This window comes from Rhincodon typus, chromosome 4 (genome assembly GCF_021869965.1).
Source record: "Rhincodon typus isolate 14 chromosome 4, sRhiTyp1.1, whole genome shotgun sequence".
In the NCBI taxonomy this organism is placed as follows: domain Eukaryota; kingdom Metazoa; phylum Chordata; class Chondrichthyes; order Orectolobiformes; family Rhincodontidae; genus Rhincodon; species Rhincodon typus.
In genome coordinates, this window is record NC_063335.1 from 42084013 (window position 1) to 42106886 (window position 22874).

At 40.5% G+C, this 22874-nt stretch overlaps 1 protein-coding gene across 1 annotated transcript in view; it reads left to right on the forward strand.

Annotated features, from left to right (window-relative positions):
- The first annotated feature begins 2911 nt into the window (after window positions 1-2911).
- ofcc1 (orofacial cleft 1 candidate 1) overlaps window positions 2912-22874 on the forward strand; it is a 117319-nt gene continuing 97356 nt past the window's right edge. The window contains exons 1-3 of the mRNA XM_048595731.1: window positions 2912-2938; window positions 3767-3919; window positions 18669-18732. Of these exons, the coding sequence (XP_048451688.1) occupies window positions 2912-2938; window positions 3767-3919; window positions 18669-18732 (244 nt within the window). The remainder of the gene's footprint in view (window positions 2939-3766; window positions 3920-18668; window positions 18733-22874) is intronic.

A 22874-nucleotide genomic window follows, 5' to 3' on the forward strand; every position in this document is an offset into this window, starting at 1 on the left:
GCAGCTATGTGAGAAACCATGTGCAAACTAGGGCATTGATATACTTCAGTCTTCATCTACATGGATCCAACTATCTGGTGTTACTAGCATCTTTGAAAACTGCAGTAGGAAAGCTGAAAGTGGTGAATCTGATTCAAAAACAAAAACTATTGGAGAAAACGCAATAGTTCTGGCAGCATCTGTGGAGAGAAAGCAGAGTTAACGTTCTTCAGTTTTTTTTGTTAAATGGAGAATCTGATATCTTTTACTCTGCTACTTCTTGTTAATGGTGTGTACAGGATGCCCATTTATTAGATCTGGACAATCTGAAAATCCCCCAAGAATTTGTCAGGTGAGATAACGAGAGTTAAAAGAAGGACGGGAAGTGGGGTACCAGGAAAGAGACTGGATTGAGATGGGTAGAATTTGTTTAACAGTGCAGAGTGTTGAGAGGACCCAACTGTTCTTCTGTACTTCAATAGCGTAAGACTTCTGTTTCATCCAAGTTGGTTTTGGATTTGAATGCAAAAGTATTACGAGGCAAAACTGTGGACTCAGTTAGCTTCAGTGATTAGCATTTATTTCTGATGTTTGGGGTGAATTTTGAACCCAGATTCAAGGGGGGAAAGGCCACTATTCTAAGCCATTACACCATTTCGTTTCTATAACTGTGATGATTAGCACATAAAAGACGCAGCAGTCACTGTTGTAAATCAATACCAATATATTTAATACGTGAATATTACACAGAGAACATATGAATTAGTTTAAATGAGCTAATTGTCATTGAAACAAATATGTAATCTATCAAGTTTATGTCTTATAAAGATTAAAGATTTTAATAAGAAGAAGTCGAATTAACATAATGTAATGCCATCTATTGACCAGTGATGAACTGTGTACCATAAAGGCTTGTGTATAAGTTCCATCCTAATACAGATTTGTCATGTGAATTAGCAGTTGGGCCAAAGGAGAAAAGATGGAATCACACTTCCAAGCTGACAGATCATGACAATTTGGATTTTCAAGTTTTTATATAGAGTGGGTGGGATTTAATGCACTCCTCCCCTGGTGGGTTTAGTGGTGGGTTGTGTTTAGTTGGGTGGGGGAACCTTCTTCCTTCCCCTCTCCTCCCCAGTTAAGTATGAGGTGGAGAAGCCCATGGGCAGCCTTCATGCCTTGCCACTAATGGAGACCCATAAGTGGAAATTTAACATCATTTAAGAGTTTCATTTCATTGCTGCAGCTGTAAACACAATGGTGCCACCAAGCACACGGAGGGAAGTAGTGGTCTAGTGGTTCTATCATGGGCCAAGTGATCCAGAAGCCAGGGTCATGTTCTGGGCACCAGTGCAGTTCTAGAATCTCTACCTTTGGGCTAACAGGTCTGGGGTCGAATCAAAAAAAGCCATTCGTCATTAATTACGTTAGCACTTTACTTTTCCACCTAGATCCCCAACAGTAGCACATGGGAATCTCTCTGGAAATATACCTTCTACAAGAGGAAGACCAAAGAGGTGGGGAGGTAGGGAGGGAGGACGAGGGTGGTCCTACTAACTATGTGCTTTGAATGCAGCCAATCAGATATGTGTCATAAAGTATCTCAACAAGTTGAATAAATATATTTATAACAAGCAAACCCATGTAGGGTTGCCCGCAGGCTTCAGGGAGATTGACTAATGAGCCTGATTGAGGGATCTCACATTGGGAAAGTGGGACGTTCCTGCTCAGAATCACTCCTGTCCTTGTTTACCGAATCCCTCCATGATCTCCATAATCCTCACCCCAAGATGACTGTCCTACCGTCACCTATTTCGGGCCTTTGATCGAGAAATGATTCTAGGCATCACACCAACAGCAACAAGTACATCCCCAGTGGCATTTATTATAACAGGTCCCTGGGCGAATGTCCCTCATTTCTTATGGTACCAGGCAGCAATACCCCCAAATAATTATGCTCAGGGTGACGAGGGATGAAGTGGCTCCTCTTCTTATTTCAACCCCTCTCTTCGTTGGTCACAACAAGGCTACTTTGAAAATGATCTCTTCCCTCCTGGACAGCTTTCCACAATTAAAATGTTTTAAAGGAGACAAATTAATTAGGCTTTCTTGAGTTAAGGAAAAATTGACTTTATTAAATACAAAACATAAAGAAAACATGATACATGTGCACGGAGATTAGGAATGTGAAACTGAGTTTAAAAAAGAAGTTAAAAAGATACAAATCAATCTCTGGCTTCCCTGATGAGTGGATGGTGGAATGTTGCAGAGTTAATTTAGATAATACCAGTAATGCTGATGGTGGTAGTGAAGCTGGTCATTTTCAGATTCTTGAATATGATTGGTTTTGCTTCTTTACCCTTCAATGTCAAATTAATTTTGTCTGACGTATTGTTCAATGTGTGAGTCTACATTATTTCAAGAGGCTTTTCTGGGCTCTTATCCTTTTTACAGCAACAATTGGAAACAACTTTTCCCAGACTGTGATAACACAGTGTGGAGCTGGAGGAACACAGCAGGCCAGGCAGCATCAGAGGAGCAGGAAAGCTGACGTTTCGGGTCTGGACCCTTCTTCAGAACTGTGTCTCAGACTGTCTTTTGTTGCTTTGGAAAGTGTGGGTTCACATTTTAAGATGCAACAGCAGCTCCTTTGTGCTGTTGTGCCAAACCTGGAGGTGTCCATGTCTTCCAGGGCAGGACTTTGTAAGACCTGGGGGTGCCACAGAGACCCTTCACACTCCTGCAATATAGTGTGCATTTACACTTGCCTGCTGCTGTGTGCTAATAACTAACATATCACTTTACAATTTCATCAGCATGAAGAAGGCAAAATAGTTCCCTGTTTCTGCAACCACCCTTCACAATAAAATCTTTTGATATCACAATGTACTCACTTTAATGGACATTGCCAGCCCTATTAATTATGATATTAATGACCATAGAATCATTGAATGGCAAGGTAAGCATGAGCAAGGCAGTGTTTGACTGAATTCAGCATAAAGGAGCCTTTGTAAAATTGAAGTCAGTGAAAATCAAGCTTAAACTGTACGCCACTTGAAGTCATACCAGGCGCAAAAGAAGATGCTTGTAGCTGTTGGATGCCAATCATCTCAGCCCAGGTGTTCCTCAGGTAGGGGGCCAAACCATCTTTGACTGCTTCATTAAAGACCTTCCTTCCATCATAAGATCTGAGATGGTGATATTCAGTAAGGATTTCTGTATTCAGTACAATTCATAGTTCCTCAGATACCGAAGTAGTTCATACCCAAATGCAGCAAGACATGGGAAAAAGTCAGGCTTGGCTGATACATGATAAATTACATTCACACCATGTAGGTACCAAACAATAACCACTAACAACAGGAGAGAATTGAACCCTCTTCCCTTGTATTAACATAATTGCATTCCTCACTATTAACATCATAAAGGGGTAGCTATTGACCAGAAATTAAATTGGACGAGCCATATAAATGCTATAGCTAAAAGAGCAGGTCATAAGCTAGGAATTTTGTGACAAGAAACTCATCTCCTGAAACTCAAAGCCTGTCTACCATTCACCAGGCACAAGCCAGGAATGAGGTGGAATGCTTGGGTAAGAGCAGTTCCAATAATACTCAAAATTCTTGACAGCACCCAGGACACAGCAACCCATTTGACTGGAAGCTCATTCCGAATACTGTAGGACAGTTGATACTATTTAATATGAATTTCTTTATTTGCAACAACAACCACTGTAATTTTTTTTCACAAATCTTCCAAAGTGCTTTTATTTTAAATTCTTTCACAGATATTAAAGCTTCCCAAATCTCTTCTTGGGCAGAAGGAGTATGTAGTGGAACTCCAGCTACCTCTACACTTTGTCAACTTGCCTGAATGTTCTTATGCCCTTGGGAAGAATGAGACCAATGAGAACACACTGGACAACAACTCAGGCCTGAAGGTAACTTGTAGCAGTCTAGTGTAAGATGTCACAGTCTAAATGCAGATGGCCCTTGATTTCAGCCCACGTTTAATAACCTTGTCTGATTTATGTGTCTAATTCATTTTGGAATAAGCCACGGTGTATTGAATCTTTGACAAATTTTCACAAATATTCCCAAAGCAGTCTTGTAGAAAGTGTGCATTAAGTCTTAATTTGGAGATCACATTGCTTTTTAGAAAGATACTTGATAAGTGTTCCATTTGACCAACGTGTCAACCTTCCTGCTAACTGCTACTTAATATTTTTTCATTTTTACTTTGTTTAATGCCTTGACTGTAGCTAAAAGAATCTAAACACAATTTATCAACATGAAGTTACCATGCACATAATAGTAATGAAATGCTTAGAAATTTAATAACGTCTAAGCAAACAAAAGACACAATCTAATTCAAATTAAACATTAATGAATTATTATAATGAAAATGGCTAGGTGTAGCAAATATTTGGATTAGGGTATTCCTACTCCAACTGTTTTGAAAAAAAATCTGAAAAATAAATTTTTCTTAAATGTGCACCACGCTGGGTCTAAAAATAATGTCATTCTACAAAAATACACATGGTAAATAGCATTTATTCTTCATTTTTTACATTTGTGATTGTGGACTGAGATGGGACAAGAGCTGTTTTAAAAACCAAAAACTCCTGAAGGGAAAGGAAGTGTAGTTTGCAGATGAACTGGAGCCGAGGGGTGTGTACAAATGGCGATTCAGCCAGCAATAAGTAGCTGATTGGTCTGTGGATGTGTGATCAGTTTTTTTAAATTCAATTGTGGTGTGTGGGTGGCTAGTTAATATTTATTATTTGTCTTTAGTTGCCCTTGAAAAGGTGGTGGTGAGCTGCCTTCTTGAACCACTGCAGTCCATGTGCCATAGGTAAACCCACTATACCCTTTGCAAGGGAGTTCCAGGATTTTGACCCAGGGACAATGAAGGAATGGCAAAATGTTTCTAAGTCAGAGTGGTGAGTGGCTTAGAGTGACACACATAGGTGGTGGTGTTCCCATGTATCTGCTGCCCTAGTCCTTCTAGATAAAAGTGCTCAAGGGTTTGGAAGGTGCTTTCTCAGGATATTTGGTGAATTGCTGCCATGCATCAGACATTGCTGCTATTGAGCATCGGTGGTGAAGGGAGTGGATGCTTATGGATGTTTGTCAAACCAGCAGGCTGCTTTGTCTTGGGTGGTATCAAGATTTTTGGGTATTGTTGGAGCTACATTTATCCCAAGCAAGTGGGGAGTATTCTGTCACACTCCTGACTTGTGCCTTGTAGATGGTGGACAGGCTTTGTGGAGTCAGGAAGTGAGTTACTTGCCACAGTATTCCTAACCTTTGAACTGTTCTTGTAGCCACTGTATTTATACAGTGAGTCCATTTGAGTTTCTGGTCAATAGTAACCTCCAAAATGTTGATAGTGGGGTCTCAGTGATGGTAAAGGCTGGTGGTTAGATTGTCTCTCATTGGATATGGTCATTGCCTGGCATTTGTGTGGTGCACATATTACTTGCAACGTGCCAGCCCAAGCCTGGATATTTTCCAGAACTTGTTGTATTCGGACATGGACTGCTTCAGTATGTGAGGACTTATGAATGTGCTGAACATTGTACAATCATCAGTGAATATTCCCACTTCTGACCTTATGATGGAGGGAAGGGTTAGGTTCTCAGGTAGCTGAACATTTTGGGACTGTGGAAAGGATACAGAAATGGCTTCAAATCTCCAAGAGATCAAGAACTGCCTGTTCTGGGCAATAAATGCCACTCACAGTCTGAATACAACCAGTTTATCTTTCCTTCAGCTGTTGCTCTAAACTATAATTTTTAGTTAATAAGTCAGAGACCTTTTATAAGCGTGAACCAGCCACCTTGTGCCTCTTGCAAGCTAGTGAAAACATTTAGAGTAGGAAGATGAGAAAACAGTGATCTTATCAGCACAAGAACTATCTCAGTCAGATTGTGTGAACAAAAGCCACTGAATTGCTTTTCTATTTTTCTCTCCTGTCATACACCCATGTTGCTTTTCTTGTCTGTGTGCGTATGTATATATTTGTTTGGGGAATTAGAGTATTAACTCATAGAGTTATATGCCTGTGGTTTATATTTGTTTACTTAAAGCCAGAGTCTGCTTTGTCATAAATAATAATTCTTGTTAAGTACAGAAACCATGCTTTCTGAGTCTAAAAACCAGGTAAATTGGGGAGTTCTGCAAACTTTTTAAAAAATCTTTAACTTTTATGATGACTCCAAGAATAGCTGGGCTTTATTTCCAGTCAGATACCCTAGTGAGGTGTAACAGTATCAGTTTTATATAGGCTACAGTTCTAAATGCTAGTGCATTTCTTGATTTGTTTTATATGTGTTGCAGTTAACTCTCAAGTGAAGCAAACAGTTCACAAAGGAATAGGCAGAATTATTAAATGAACGCTTTCAATTTGTTTTTACAGTGGAAGAAAGGGATAAAATAACAGTTGTATAAGGAAATCTAAAAATTAGTCAAGGGAGTAGACTTATAAGTAAAACAATGATCATGGGGATAATAATAGGACTGAAGAGAGAGTCTTTTTCATGATCAGAGCAGGCTGGTGAGGCAGCAGCCATTAGTGGTGAGAGTGGGCTGCTAAGGCGGCGGTAGTGACCTAGCGATTGGAACAGCGCCTGCACCATTTTCGAGATGGGACTTGGGCCTCTGAGATCTGGACTTTTCTTGCTTCCCTTTTGGCTCTGTTAACTCATTTAATTCTCGTTTTTGTAACCAAGTGGACGCGAGTGAATGGTTACTTTGTGCACTTTTCACTATACTTATGTATTCCTGTACTTAGTATGTGTGACAAATAAAAAGATCAAAATCTAAATCTAAGGTGTCTTCCCCCAGTGGTTTGAAAGAAATAGGTGAGAAAGTTGCATAGGTATTTGTCATTTCTTTCCAAAAATCTCTAGATTTTTAATTATGGTTTTGATTAGGAAATATGTGAATATCACTCCATTATATAAGTTGAGTAACAAAGATTCTAGGTAATGACTGATCAAAGAACATTTTGTGGATTTCTGAAGGGTGGGTCAACTTTGACTAATCTAGTTGAACTTTTTTGTAGAAATCCGTGGCAACTTGGCAGCAGCAATGGATATTGTCCAATGAAATTACAGAAGACATTTGATACAAGAGATAGTTAGCAAAAATGAGAGTATGTGAAATTGAAGGCAACCAATATGGGATAGTAACAGGTTAGGAGGTAGAAGACAGTAGAGTTAGAAGGTTTGTTGATTGATTAGTGAGATGTGACATGTGATGTTTTCCATAGATGTATACTGAGACCTCACTGCTTTGCTGCATACGTTATTGGCTTGGATAAAAGAATATCTTTTTAAATACAAGCTTTTAGATAATCTGAACATACAAAGAATGCACAAAACGTTTTGGAGATGGAAGCAGGAATTGCTGAAGAAATATAAAAATATTATTGTATAAAAATATATCATATAAAAAAAACTGAAAAAATACATGTGCAAAAGTATCCTAAGTGGAATTTCATGTAGGGAATTGTGAAGTCATCTGCTTTTGGTATGAGGAAGGTGAATTGAAAATATTTTTGTCATGTTGAGCAACCAGGATAGAAATGAGTGTATTTTGCACCCAAAAGGCATGTGTAAGGTGGATATAAAGTGAGGCATTTTAACTGCCAAACAAAGATTCCGAAAGTACTGCAGATGCTGTAAATCAGGAACAAAAACAGAAGTTGCTGGAAGCTCAGCATCTGTGAAGAAAATGTCAGAGTTAACATTTTGGGTGTGGTGACTCTTCCTCAGAACCACTTCCTCATACTGCCAGTCAGTCTGTGTGAAATTTAAGCAGGTATTGGTCCCACTGCCAAAACAGCAGGGCCCATTTTCCAGAAATTCCTCTTAAAGAGCCATTGCACGATGGCTCAGTGGTTAGCACTGCTGCCCTATTGTGGCAGGGACCTGGGTGTGATTCCACCCTCGGGCAACTGTCTGTGTGGAGTGTGCATGTCCTTCCCATAACATGCACACTCCACATGTTGTATGGGTTTCCTCCCACTGTCCAAAATGTGTAGGCTAGGTAGATCAACCATGGGAAATGCAGTGTTGCAGGAATAGAGTAGGGTGGTGTGTCTGGGTGGAATGCTCTTTGCAGGGTTGGTGTGGACTCGATCGGCGGAATGGATTATTCCCATGCCATAGGGATTCTATGATTCTATGACATTCCATGTAACTTAGAGGCCAAATGTCTTTTAGAACACCCGCTTGATAAACTTGGCAACAATGATCAGGACAAGCACCAGACATCTCTCACGGAAATTGCCAGCAGTTGCTGAATTTCTCCAGCAACCAAACCCAGCTAGATGAAATTTCCTAATTTCTCTTGTGCAAAAAAAAGGCTAGGCTCAAAATGGTGTAAAAAGTCAGAAGTCACGCAACACCAAGTTGTATTCCAACAGGTTTATTTGAAATCACAAACCTTCGGTGTGTAACCCCTTGATGAAGGAGCAGTGTTTTGAAAGCTTGTGATTTCAAATAAACCTGTTGGACTATAACCTGCTGTTGTGCGAATTCTGACTTTGTCCACCCCAGTAAAACACTGGCACCTCTACATCAAAATAATGTAGGCAGTCTATGTGGGCAAACTTCTTAGAGCTATTTCTGAACTTAATTGACTAATTTCATGGATAAATTAGTGACGGTTCCCCACCCCACTCCCCCAAATTTTGTAATTATTCATGCTTACTATATCCTGCTGCAAATATTATTTTTAGCTGCATGTCCTGATCTGAATGAGCAAAGAAAACGTTACTGCTAGCAATCTAATTTGTTTTGTTGTCATTGCTAGTTCTGGATCGCTGGGTTTAAAAAAAAGAACATTTTGATTAGATGGGCTCTGCAGTGCTTGCTAATTGATGCTTGGTTGCTTTCTTCAGGAATTGCCAATGACTTTTTATTTCGGTCAATGGGATATTTAAACCAATCAGCATGATTAATGTACCAGATAGTTTTCTGTGTTAGCCACTGTATTAACTGATTTTTATGTGTGTTATTGATGCGTAACATTATATTGATGCACTAAATGCAAGCCTTCTAAGTACATAGATTGATACGCAAAGTTGCCAAGGTAAATTAAATAATATTGTAGGGCTGAGTCTTTTTTTTTCTTGGCTGAGTTGAGTCGCATTATGTTTTTTGGAGGGATTTCCTCTGTGAGGCCTAGTGAGCTTTTTCACCATTTCTTAGCAAACTTGCCTCATTAATTATCTGCCTCACCCCTATGGTATCACTCATGTCTGATTCTGGCTCCATATTACCATGTGCCATTCCCAGAGCCACCACTCAGTAGAAAAACTGAAAAGAGACCAGCTCATGTGACATATCCCTGGGATAGCGCAGTGGGCTCCCTTCACAGGATGAGTTAAGATAGTTCTTGTGTTGATCAGAACACTGCTTCTCGATCTTCCTTCTCTGGATGCTTTCACTGATTTGCAGGGGCTGGTTCACAATTATAAAATGTCTCTGACTTATTAGCTAGAAATCATGCCTCATAACAACTGCTGGAGAAAAAAAATAAACTGTTTTTTATCGGCTTGGACTGGCTTTTACTGTGGAGACTAGAGAGACCTCCTGAGCTGTTGGAGGTCTGACGTTTCTCTGTAACTTGTTAACAACCCCAAGTGCACAATTAAAAGTATAGAAAAAGGAAAAGACATGGTCTTTAAACTCATGCCATCTTTGAAAGGCTGATGTGCACCCAGACAGTCATTGGCAATCCAGCCTCTAATTGGCAATGTCATGACATATTCTGTTAACAACAGCTTTGTGAGTAGTACCCACAGTAGACCGACATCTTGTCATTGTCCAGTAGGGGAACATCATAATCAGGCAAGCAATTGGAAAATTCTAAACATGAACTATAATTTACAGGTAGCAAACAAAATTGTCAGGAGGAGCTGAATTTCTCCAGTGACCAAACACAGTTAGTGAAATTTCCAATTTCTCTAGTGCAAAAAAAAAGTTAGGCTCAAAATAGTGTAGTCACTGTATGTGGGGGAAATTTCTTAGAGCTATTTCTGAGCTTCATTGACTAATTTCACGGATAAATTAGTGATTGCTGCCCTAAATTTTGTAATTATATCCTGTTATTATATCCTGCTACAAGTATTAATTTTAACTGTATTTCCACAAACAAAACTAGTGGAGGCTGCAGTTCATCCTGACAATGTAACAGAGATTTCAGCATCATGACCAATGACCATTCTATGATGATCTGTTGCACTCAGTTCTCATCTACTGGAAGTGGATGTCAATCAGGTCCTGTCTGGCTTGCAGCACTCAATGCAGCTGAGCTTCTTCCTCCCTGATGTCCTCATCCTCTTCATCAGAAAACTGCTCCCCTCCTTCCCAGTTCCTCACATCACCTTATTGCCAGCACACCAGGATAATGTGACACACTGTGTTCGGACTATACTGGAAGGACCTCTCCAATCAGTCTAACCAATGCAACTGCATCTTCAACAGCCCCATCCTTTGTTCTGCCCTGCCCTGTTTGGAGCATGGGCAGCATTGTATCTGTACTCCGTATCAATCGCGGAGGTGGGGTTGGGGGTGGGGGTTGGTGTGCAATAGCATCATGAGCCATGGTTGTACTGGGTTGCCCTTGTCTCCCAGTAGCCAGCCTGATAAAATATCTGTATGCTCAAATGCACCAGGTACACTAGAGTGCCCCAGAATATAGGCATCATAGCAGCTGCCAGAGTAATGGGCAAACACCCTTAGGAAGTGGTAACAATCTTCAGATTTACGACACCCCTTCCTGTTGATGAATGCTGCAGCACTGTGATATGGCCCTCTCAGTTCCACACGTGTACAGTAAACAGCACCTTAAACCTGAGGGAAGCCAGCTATGTCCCAAATCTTACTGCCCAGGCTACAGCACTGAGCTCATCTTGTAGGAACGAAATGAACTGGTGTGAGCTTGCAAGATGGCATGAGTCACTGTCCTAATGCATTTGGGAGTGTACAACTGAGAGATCCCACACAGGTCACACTGGAAGGAGCCAGTCACATAGGAGTTCAAGGCAAGTGTCACGTTCATAGCCACAGGAAGAGGATGGCCACCTACTCCTGCAGTCCTGAGATCGTGCTCCTGCATCTGGTATAGTTCTGTACAGAGTCCCAGGACATACAGAGCCCAAATCAACACTGTGCCTTGCTTATCCTCCGTAAGTGGAGTTGGAGTTGGAAAACTCGACTTTTTATACACCCGGCATGTTCTGTGGGGCCCTGTGGCAATGGTCTCTCCCTGAACTGTGCTCTCCTGGTCTTCCTGCAACCACCTTCGCCTTTTTAAGTAGATAGCCACATCCACACAGGACCCTTGATGGAAATGATCTACTTTGGGAACACCAAGACCAAAGGAGCTTCTTAGTTCTCAGAACAGTCATCGGTGACATTGCCCAGAATTGAGGTCTATTTAGGGGGACATGTTGCATGTGGATAAGGAGGGTCATGTCTCAGTCATCTATCCACATTCAGCCTCAGTGTGTGCAGTAAAGTTCTGAAAAGGGTTGGCTGCAGCAATCCGAGACCCTTCCCATTCCAACTTCTCACTGCATTCAGTGCAGTGACCATCATTGCACTGACATCACAAATGATGAAGCGATGGTGTGTGGCTCCCACAGGACCCTTGGCCAGTTACATGAAGAAAGGTTTGCCATTAGCCAGCAAAAAGCTGCTTCATGTATTTGTTCCATTGATGACCTAGCATTTATCAAACGTGGATATTTGTCCATCAAACTGACAGTGACTCTGCCCACCCTGAGCATTATTCCAGCAATTTTCACCACACTTCCCATCCAGTGAACCAAAAGTGATGGAAATAAATCCAGCTCGTAGAGGACATCATCAGTATTGGGCCCGGCATGCTCACCAGGTACACCGCTCCCCATCCCCGACACAAGCCTCCAAGTCCTCCATGATCTCTAATTACTCTGACAGCTCATTCCATCATGTTCTGCGATCTGGAGAGCCACCAGACTGAGCTTCCCCCGAGCCCCAGCATTATGCCTTAATGATGCCCATCCTTCTCCTGCATCCTCCCCCTATGGAGGCCATGGTGGTAGCCTCTGCCACTAACCGTTCTCCCTCCTGTAACCTACCGTGCCATCTCATGTTCCACATACCCACCCCCACCATTCACCTTGAGTTCCCCCAGTTCCCCACCCCGTCGTCATCCTTGTACCTCCGCTGCAATTGCCTCTGCCTTCCCAGACAAACAAGCATGGGCTGCCCCACTCTTCCTGCCATCGCACCTACCTGAATGATTGGCAGACAGGCTACGAGGATCATGTTTGCGGCAGACCTCTGGCCAACTTCAAAGGGCAGCCCCTTGATATGACTTACCAGGCCCTTGAGCACTACGTTTCAGTATGTGATTCACCAGACTAATTCCTGAGTTGGCGGGACTGATGCTTGAAAAGAGACTGAATTAGTTAAAACTATATTCACTGGAGTTTAAAGAATGTCGTAGTGGGGGATAGTCTAAGGATAAGGGGTAGGCCATTTGGGACTGAGCTGAGAAGTTTCTTCACCCAGAGAGTGGTGAGCCTGTGGAATCCTCTGCCACAAAAAGCAGCTGAGGCCAAACCATTGAATGTTTTCAAGAAAGGGTTAGATAAAGTTATTGAGGCTTAAAGGATCAAAGCATACAGGGAGAAAGCAGGAATAGGGTTCTATGTTGGATGATCAGCTATGATCATAATGAATGGCATAGCAGGCCTAAAGGATGGAATAGCTGATTCCCATTCCTATCTTCTAAGTTTCTATGACTCGTCTGAATAATTCTTATGGCCCTCCGAGATTGGTTGCTGGATACTCCTGTGATTGTACTTTGATAGATCCCCTGATGTGAGTATCCCAAGTGGAGAATTGGTGGTGGCCAAGCCTCTAGACTGTGCCCATGTCCGACGATACGAGGACCTCCTGACTGACATTAGCCCTCCCTTTGGCTGAACTGAGGACAGTTTCTGATCTGGCTGTGTGAGGGAATAAACATGCAGTATTTTTATTGTGCAGGTAGCTATAGATGTGAGATTGCTGTCTCATGATGTCTTCAAATGTGGGGGCAGTACCTGACCTGTGAGAGTTGCCAAACAATTAGAGGCCAATACCCAGCACTGGCAGCACCACTGGAAATGGTAGCCCCTGAAGGTACTGAAATGCAGCCTTGATAGAGGATTAATGATGGAGCCCCAGGAATCAGGTGAGTGGGGCAAAGTCAAAGTGGTGAGACAGGAGGGCTAGGTGAGGGAAAGTGAAGGGAATAGGTGAGTATGTGGGGAGCGGGTTGCATATTTAGGGTAGGGTGAAGAATTAATTTGCGAGTGGCCAATAATCTCTAATGGTTCTCTCCATTAGGCATGAGCTGCCCAAATGCCTGGTTTACCCAACAGGTTGCCCACATGTCAGGACCCTTGCAGGGTGCTGTTTAAATACCAACAGTCGTGCAGTGGGTTCCTTAATTGGTGACTGAAGGGCCTCAAGTGGCCTCAGAAAATCTGTCCACGTGCCTTGCTTCCCTAAGATTCAGTCAGAGTGAGATATGGTGGTGGTGGGATCTCCACCTGGCACCTTCCTACCTGATCACATGGACCCCTCTTCTCTGAACCTGCCTGCAATCAGGACATTCAATTCAGCCACGTAACTCTGCAAGGATAATTTTCTAGATTTGTGTTATTGGCATAAATTTTGAAAAAGAACGACTTTCATCACTATACTCCCTTTCACAACCTCAGGATGTCCTGAAGTGCTTTACAGCCAATGAAGTACTTTTGAGATATAATTAGTCACTGTGGTAATATAGGAAACACGGCAGCCAATTTGCACATAGTAAGCTCCCTCAAACAGCAATGTGACAATAACCATATACTCTCTTTGATAATATGAACTGTTAGGGACAAATATTGGCTGCAGAACCGGTGAAAATTCCTTTCTCTTCATTGAAATGATACCATGGGATTTTTTAAATGTCTATCGGAGAGGGCAGATGAGACCTTGATTGAACATCTCATCCAAAAGTCATCATCTGATACTTCCTGTTCCTTCAGTGATGCACTGGGATATGTGGCTTGATTTTTGTGTTTGAGTCTCTAGGTTGGGATTTAGAATCGAGCACCTTCTGACTCAGAAGTGAAAGTGCTATCAACCAAGCCACTGTTGATGTGAATGAGCCCATGTATACTTCCATGAAGTATATACATCCTTGCAGAGTGAAACCATGTGGAATTGCCTAGAAGACTAGCTCGTGTATTGAAATGTTACAAACGAAAGCAGTTTAAATGCTGTTGCCCACGTCAGGTACTGATTCAAGTACATCCTGTTTAACATTCCTCCAGGTGATTTATCCAAAGGCAATACTGACTTCTAATATTTTGGTTATAAATTGACAAATCTCTTTTGAGAGTCTGGACGATTAATTATTTGTAATCTTCAAGAGGTCTTTCAATATTGCACTATGTAACTATCAGATATAACTAAAGAAAATAGTCAACTACGCGGGGTTATAAAAATGTGATAATCATTATTAAATTATGTTGTAATTATTGTATCCCTGATTGTTTACAAGGGAATTCTAAAATTACTTCTGCAGTACAGCTGCATCACAGAACTTAAAGTTTTGTTAAACTCCGGACCTTTCCCAGATTAAAGCTCCTGCAGACCAGACTAGCAGTCATTTATATTAATGTGTAGGTCCACTTAGGGATCATTACACTGCCTCTGAGGTTCAGAGGTCTATGCTAACTTGAGTAAGATCCCATTAAGATATCAACAAGGAGCCTATGATGTGTGTGGTCACTTGACATGAATATTACTTACATCCTCATCTATTTCAGTAAGGTTACAAAGTCGCTTCTGGCTGTTAGCTTTTATTCTCAAAGGACAGTTTTTCATCTTGCAGTCAAACCTATTTGTAGATCTTAAATGTAATACACCTTTAGAAAGTAACTTAGGTAAGGTCTAATCAAGACATATAAATAAAATTCTTTTAGCTCATTTCTTGGCAAATTATTATGTGAAACCAATTATTTGAGTTGGAGCTAAACTGAATTTGTATCTGAAATGACTCTTTCTATCGCTGAAAAAAACTGGAATCAGGTCCCATCTCGCTGTAAGTTTCAGCCATAGTATGTCATCTTTGGGATTAGATCCGATGCTGTATAGCTGCCAACTGAAGAAACCACAAACTAGAGAATTCAATTTTCAATGCAGTGCAAATAAAATATAGCTTCAAAACAAAAAAATGTTTAGTGATATCCTGAACACCAGCACATCATTGAAGTCTGACAGTCAGGAGAAATTCAAATGAAGAATTTTATGGGAATCCGCGGCCTGTCAGCCGTATCTGGGCTGTTATGCCAATGGTTGCTTTGCAACATGAAAAGGAAAGTGTTTGTAAGTGCTATCTGTTTAGCAGCAAGTATCACCATGGACTGACATTAAAACATTTATCCTTAATTTAAAAATATTTGTTTAAGCCTTCAGTATCCATTTGTTTGTTTGATGCATAAAAGCTAGTCTTTCTTCAGACAAATTGTTGAATGTTATAGAATATCAAATATAAAGTCATTCAGCCTGTTCCTGCTGCTGGCTCTTTGAAGAGATCTCCAATCAGTGATACTAACCTGCTCTTTCCATGTGACCCTGTAGCTGTTTTTCTGTTTAAAGTCTGTATCCTGCACAGGCAACATGATAAATAACAGCGTCTAAGTAAATGGTTTACCTGAACCTGTGTAAACTTTCCATGGATTTACATCCATATGATGCTTGCAGCATTAGATATAAAGTAGCAGTGTAAGCACAATATACATTAATGATAATAATGTATGCCAAACCTGTAATTTGAAACCTGGCCTACAGTAGAGGAGACATATAATCTGCTATATAGAGCTGACCACTTTGTTTAATTTCATTATTATACATTGAGTTGAGTGTCTATTATTACCATATGGATGTACCTGGTAGGAAACTGTGGTATATGTCAATCATTTAACTTCGTGTTTACACTCACCATCTTGCTCGAGCATTCAGAGATGGATCATTCTATTCGAAGTAATTTCTACACAAATCTGCTGTAGATATTGTGTTTTGTGACGTATAATGTTGTTAGAAATTCATCTATGAAGGATGAGTTTACGAGAGTGTTATAGATAGTGTGCAGCGGAAATCTTTCCATGTGCTTACCAAGAAATTGAGATGTTCCACCTAGCCCATTTCTCCATCTGCTTGTGGCAGTGTAAAGTCATGTCCGTGTGCTGCATTAAATGGTTTGCAACAACAAAAAGATGCTTCTTTCTCTATTTTATCAAAGATGTGGTCACAGTTGATGGACTGGGGTTTCTGTCAAAGTGCTCTGGGACATTTTTCAGTGCAATTCCACCAATGTTCGCTTAACCAACACAAAAACTGTTGGATTTTAAGTGCAATTTGCATCCGACGCAGCTCAAGTTTCTGTGATCTTTTGCGATGGTCTTAAACACCCAATTAGAAAAAGCCTCTGCCCATAAAACTGGCCATGCACCCTCTTGTGAATTAATCACTATTTGGAGCTTCTGCAAATTGTTTCTGTTCTCAGGCCCACACAGAGGCTTCAAGAGCTTTGCTGGTTATTTTGGGCACAAGGACACTAATAGGTAGGATTGGAAAGGTTATATGAAGGAACTCATTACTGTGTCCTAATCTAACTAGAAAATAGAACTGTACTTTTTTGAAAGGTCATTTTCAATGAACTTCAAAGCATTTGGTAGATTGGCACTGTGATTCAAAATGTTTAACTTTTTCTGCTAAACACAGTATTATTCAAATTTTACCAAGCTTCCATGATTAAGTATATCAAGGAATGTTTTCTTAATGCAACGTTTAAAAAAAGTATTAACACATTGCTTGATTATGCTGGATAAAAACAGATTTCGCTCTTCCAGTTATGCAAATGAGTTTGAACAGAAATTTGGATCGAAAAGAAAATGCCTTTCAAATTGGGTGCAAATTTGAGCACCGTTTGCCTTGGAATTGCCAATAGAGCCCCAAATGGGGCTCAATTACAGTGGTATTGTGGCAAAAGCTCAGTATGACAGAACAAAATAGCAAAGAAATTTGAAAGTAAGATGTGGCAAACAAAGTATGTTTTATTTTAGCTGTAGTGACATTGTCCACCTAGAGAATTTGCATTTTAATGCCAGGGCTCCCAAACTGGGTATCATGACCCTGAGTTGGAACACAAGATGAGTAGCTGTGGTGGCAAACATTTTCTCCTTTGTGGCAGAAAAGCAGTGACTCAGATGGGACTGTTTGGGGATCAGCTCTGAGTAGCCTTGGCATGCAAGTGCACTATTTTGTGTTTGCCTTGTTCTCCATTGTGACCGTGGCTACAACGCTGAGGCCCATGGCTGCCTCCAACTGAGGCTACAAAATGGTAGGTGAAAAAAAACAACACTGCTTGTTCTCCAATGCACTTTAAACTCTCACAGCTCTACCCATCTCACGATTCTACCTCTCTCACAGATCTCCCTCTGTCCTCCCACACCTCTATACCACACCCACTCTCATAACTTTATCCCTCTCACAACTCCTGTATTCCCCTCAAAATTTCCACCCCCAACTCCATGGAATCCCACCCGTGTTCTCACAACTATATCCTACCAGCCCCCTCTCTCACAGCTTTACTCCCTTCACGAATCATCCTTTCCCCACTGTCACAATTTGACTGACTCCACTAGAATGCACCTTTCCCCTCTTTCACAGCCCAGCTCTCCCTTCCCCCCTGCCAACCTTGCGTTCTAACTCTGGGGTTTTCGCAATTTTCAGGCATTAAAATGGGGTCACAGTTGAGGAAAAAAAAATGCAAAGCACCATTCTAACCTTTTTGTGAGATGCATTGCAAGCATTATTGCTTTCTTATGGGTGACTATGCAGTGCATTCACAGCAATCTTTTGTCACAGTTTTTTTTAACAACTCCGCTATGAAATGCAAATATATGCGACAAGGTACTGAACAAGATTATTTTTTCATTTACCTTTGTGTCCCAAAGGAAGCAATGGGGTTGATTTATATCCTGCAGTTAAATATGATCCTTGTGTAAAATGAAAATTTATTTTTGTGTTTAAACAACTTTGAAAGTTTTCAAAGCTAACTTCAAGCACATTTCACTGATATATGTGGTATGTAGATGCAACCTACTGGAACAGTAAAACTTTATAACCAAATACAGCTACTCTAATTATAAATTGAATTTGACAGGCATGTTATGTTGTAACCTGGTCCATTTTAAAATGATGTTGGCTGACAACCCCATACTGCTTTCAGAGGACAGGAACATGTGGAAAAAATTGTTCTTTTACATTTCGCAGCTTGTCACTTCCTCTCCAGGGCAACCTTTGACCTCCCAAAGAGATCCTATCACCCACAAGGGAAGTATTCCCACTGGTGTAAAGGAAGCAGAGAAAGGTTTTCATGTTGTGGAGGGAGGGGAGCAAAGCAAACACAAAGAAAAAGCAAAAGAAAAAAAAGAAGATTTTAAAGTGTTTCCATCAGGTTGAACATCTGATTTTATTTTGTTGTCGTACATATCACTACATTCCTTTGGGCTCTAAAGAGCATAAAAATAAAATGTGATTAAATTAGCACTCTTTCTCATTTCTTTTCTTGTTCCGTTAGGAACCGGCAACAAGCAATGGTTTTCGTACGGATGGGAAAGAAAAAGCAAATTTGAACCTTAAAGGTATTACCAAATGAATTGTATGCTGTGATGTGTTGACAGGGCTGTACTTGCATACTGTATTCAAAGTCTGTCAACTTCATGTTTCATCAATAGGGCTAAAACAAGCAGATTTGAAACCACTTTTAAGCAAGAGAGTGAAAATCCAAAGCAGCCTTTTTGTCTACACATGCTACTTGAATTCAAAGAAAGTTTCATCTCCTGCTAGGGAAATCTTTCGTTTGGCCAGTTGTTTACAACTGGAGTGAGAATTACCTTCTGCAAAATATATTGCACAATTTGATATTTCAGATCTGCAGGAAGCAGAGTAAATTGATTATTTCGTGAGCACGCATGGTTTAAATTTTAGGAAGTCTTTTACTGCAATTAAAATTAGACAAGAAAATGTGTGATGGTAAATTCTCCCAAACCATCTCTGTGAATTCCTGGCAGTGGCTATTGCTGATGTGTGAATCCAATTTTGTGGCAAATGACTTATTCAGCTAACAGGATTTAATTTTTTGCCTCCCCACATTGATGCAGCACAGTAATGTTCTCAAATACTTCACTATTTCACACTAACGGGATTCAAAGGGATTGCGGCTTAAAACTTAGAACAATTATTTTTCCCCTATGACAATTGGCCATTCAAAAGTTTGATTGAGTCTATAGGAATTTGCAACTTAATGCTGTTAATTTTTGCATAAAAATAGCACCCCAATAATATCATTTAAGTGAGGTTGCTTTAATACTATAGCAGCGATTCTTGCAGTGTGGACTGTGACTCTATCCTAATGTTTACAGTATGTTGCAATTTTATTTGTTATATATTTGAAAGAGAATGGAATCTTATTTTAGTAAGGGCACTTATAGGTGTTTACAGTGTGAAGACTGTGAGTGGAATCTTCTGGTGGTGAACCTGGAAGCGAGGAGGTCATTCAGTTAGAATGAATGGTTGGCAGACCTGAATCATTTTGCCTGCCTGTCTGCATCTGCCAGAATTTAGTTCAGGGTGCAAGGGCCCATGCTGAACCTTCCCACTCTGTGCTTGATTGAGGCATGGGGCATCTGGAAGTAGAGACCTGTTGAAAGCCAATCCCCTGAGTATGCGTGCAAGTCCCTGCATCTCTCAGCTCATGACCCCGGACCGGTGAACAGCTTCCCCGCATTACTTGCCTATAGCCTGGTTCATTCTGTGACTCTGGTGTCAGTCCATCTGATGCCAGCCAAGTCTTCACAGTGACAGTATTGAGCACAAAAGCTGCAGTCCTCAGATTGAAAGAAATCTTTTGGGAGCTTTGGTGGATCTTCCAAATGGACGCAGTTTACATCTCTTGCTGGCTTTCCAAATGGCAGGCATGACTGACAAGCCCATGGACAGGAACAAAGTACAATTTTAGTTCACCAGCAGTTTGTGCTTACCATTTTTATTCAGCTGAAAACAGAGAGAACTAATCAAAACTCAAATTCTCAACATTCTACAAAATAGGTCTTTTTTCTCCCCATTTCTCCACTTCCAGATGTGGTCCTTATCCCTGCTTAGAGGATAGTTGGGTGATTTATTCCAAGTTTAATCCTCAGGATTGCTCTGTCTTGCCAGATGCAGAGTCTTTGCTAACATATATAATTCTGCCCTTTCTCTGTGAGGAAGCACTTGGCTTCTGCGGTTCACTTCCTCCCCAAGAATATACAGTGCACCTGTTCAGATCATGGTCGAGGTAAGTCAGGTTTGAATCTGCAGTGTACCATTGCATGACTCGATGTGTTGGACCTCCACTGCATTGCCCTTCATTGTCACGGGGACCTGTTAATAATAAAGTACGCAATTGGATCCTTTGCTCATTTTGGACAATAAGTATCTTTGGAAGACATTCAGAAGATGCATTCTGTTAAAAATTATTTTTGAAAGAGTTACTATAGTATTCATTGCAAATCTTAAATTGCATTGCGACCATAATAATGCCTTACAGGATTGTTTATTTGCAGACGACACGTCTCTGTTGAACCCATGTGCAGATACTGAGAATTGCAAATTTAAAAAAAACTTATTTCTGTAAATGTGTTGTTCGAGTTGATAAGTCAAGAATCTGTGGTACTTTGCGGCAGAAATTATAGCTTCAGTTTGAAACAATGTCGTACAGCAACTACCCACACAACAGCTCTGTTACCTCTTAAATCAAATGAGAAGCAGATCCTTGTTATTTGCAGCATGCTGATTGTGTGATGACATTCCCCAGCACACTGCAGAGATGTCCTGAGAGTGATCCAGACAGTATGAAATTAAACAAATCTTTTTTAATGAAATCAGCTTCTAAACACTTAATGGTTAAATGAGAGGATTATCATCAACATAATATTTCTGTATGATTCATAGCTGTAAGCATTCATCATCCCACTCTGATTTGAAATGGTGGGAGTCTTTTACCCTCCTTTTCTTTTATCACTTTTCTCTTTCTTCTCACTCATCCTTGACCACACATCAGAAGCAGATCGGTGTCTGGCCTGCTCTCAAATCTATTCCAATGCTATTGAGAATTGCTAATGTTTTTTTAATTTCCACTCGGCATTTTGCCACAGCAATATGACTAAGTGTATTGAGGAAGTGCATGTTATCCCATTGCTGAGGGCAATTGCACCAATTTACTCATGAGATAACAGGTCTTCTGTACTCATGGAATAAACTTGCAATTGGATTTCCTCTGTTTACAATTTTTGCAGTTTGGCAAAAGTCTCAAAAATGTTGAAATGATGCATTTTCCATCATATTTTTGTGTGCTGCAAAAATACTCAGATTCTGCTAGCATAATATATGTAAGCAGCTGCTAATGGTAGAATTATTATTTCAGTTTATTCTTGTTTGTCGAAGGCGGACAATACTCTCACAAAAGCAAAATGCTGTGGATGCTGGAGATCTGAAATAAAAACATAAAGTGCTAGAGAAACTCAGCAGGTCTGGCAGCATCTGTAAAGAGAGAAACAGTTTTGTGTCCTGTTTTACCCAAGGGGAATTTAATTTCCGAAGAAGAGCCATACCGGACTTGAATCACTAACTGTGTTTCTTTCTTCACAGATGCTGCCAGACCTGTTGAGTTTCTCCAGCAATTTCTGTATAAAGATGCCAGTGCATCTGATACATGAATTTGTAGTTAGTAAGTTTCTTTTCATAATTTCTTTCTCTCTTTCTGAGGGCACCGTCTCATGCTGAGCCACATAAGGTATTAACAGTCTTATTGTACCTGCTGCAAATGACAAGTTATTATTTGTGGAAACTACATGTGTTACCAGGCCATGTATCCATGGATGAATCTTCAGTTGCTCGTTCTAACAGAGGCCACAGAATAGTGTCCAGGGCTCAGAATGCAGACTCCTCCCTTCCATGACTTGGAAGTCAGCTCAGATCAGTCAACATGGTAAAGGCAACAGATTCATCTTTGGCTTTAGTTGTTCTGCATTATTTACACATGCACAGTGCAGTGTATTTACCCTCTGAGATTTAGAATAACTTGTTCTTATTGTGGGTGATAATTATGCAGAATTAGGTAGAAAATACAGCACAAGGACAGACTATTCATTGCAAATGATTTGTGCTATACTCCAAACCGGTCTCCTTTTAGCATATCTTTCTATCTCCGTTTCTCCGTGTGCTCATCTATACTGCTTTCAAAAAAAACCAAAGTGTTTTGCATCAATCAGTTTCTGTGGTAGAGAATTCCTGATTCTAACTATGCTCTGAGTAAGGAAATTTGTCCTTATTTTGCTATCGATCTGTTTGTCTTGAACTTATATTCGTTGTCCCTATTTGTGTTCATTCCTACCTTGTGAAACCCATTCATGGCTCAAAAGATCTGTATCAGGCCACATCTCAGTTTCCTCTTTTCTAAATAAAGAACCCCATTCAATCTTGAACATCTTGAGTGTTAGATTCCGTGGTTTCTGACAGAGAGTCAAAGAGCTGACATATTAAAACTGACTTACTTTTCTCACAGATGTGTCCATGTGTCCAGATCTGCTAAGACGTTTCCAGCTTTTTCTGTTTTCTAGCGGTAACAATTTATTTATATTGGTAGAGCTTATTTATGGAGCTTTATGGAGCTTTTCTTTTTGCCCTCGCTGCCTTTTACTTGAAAGCTGTGTGTCACTGAAGAAAATGTGCAGCAAATTCGCAC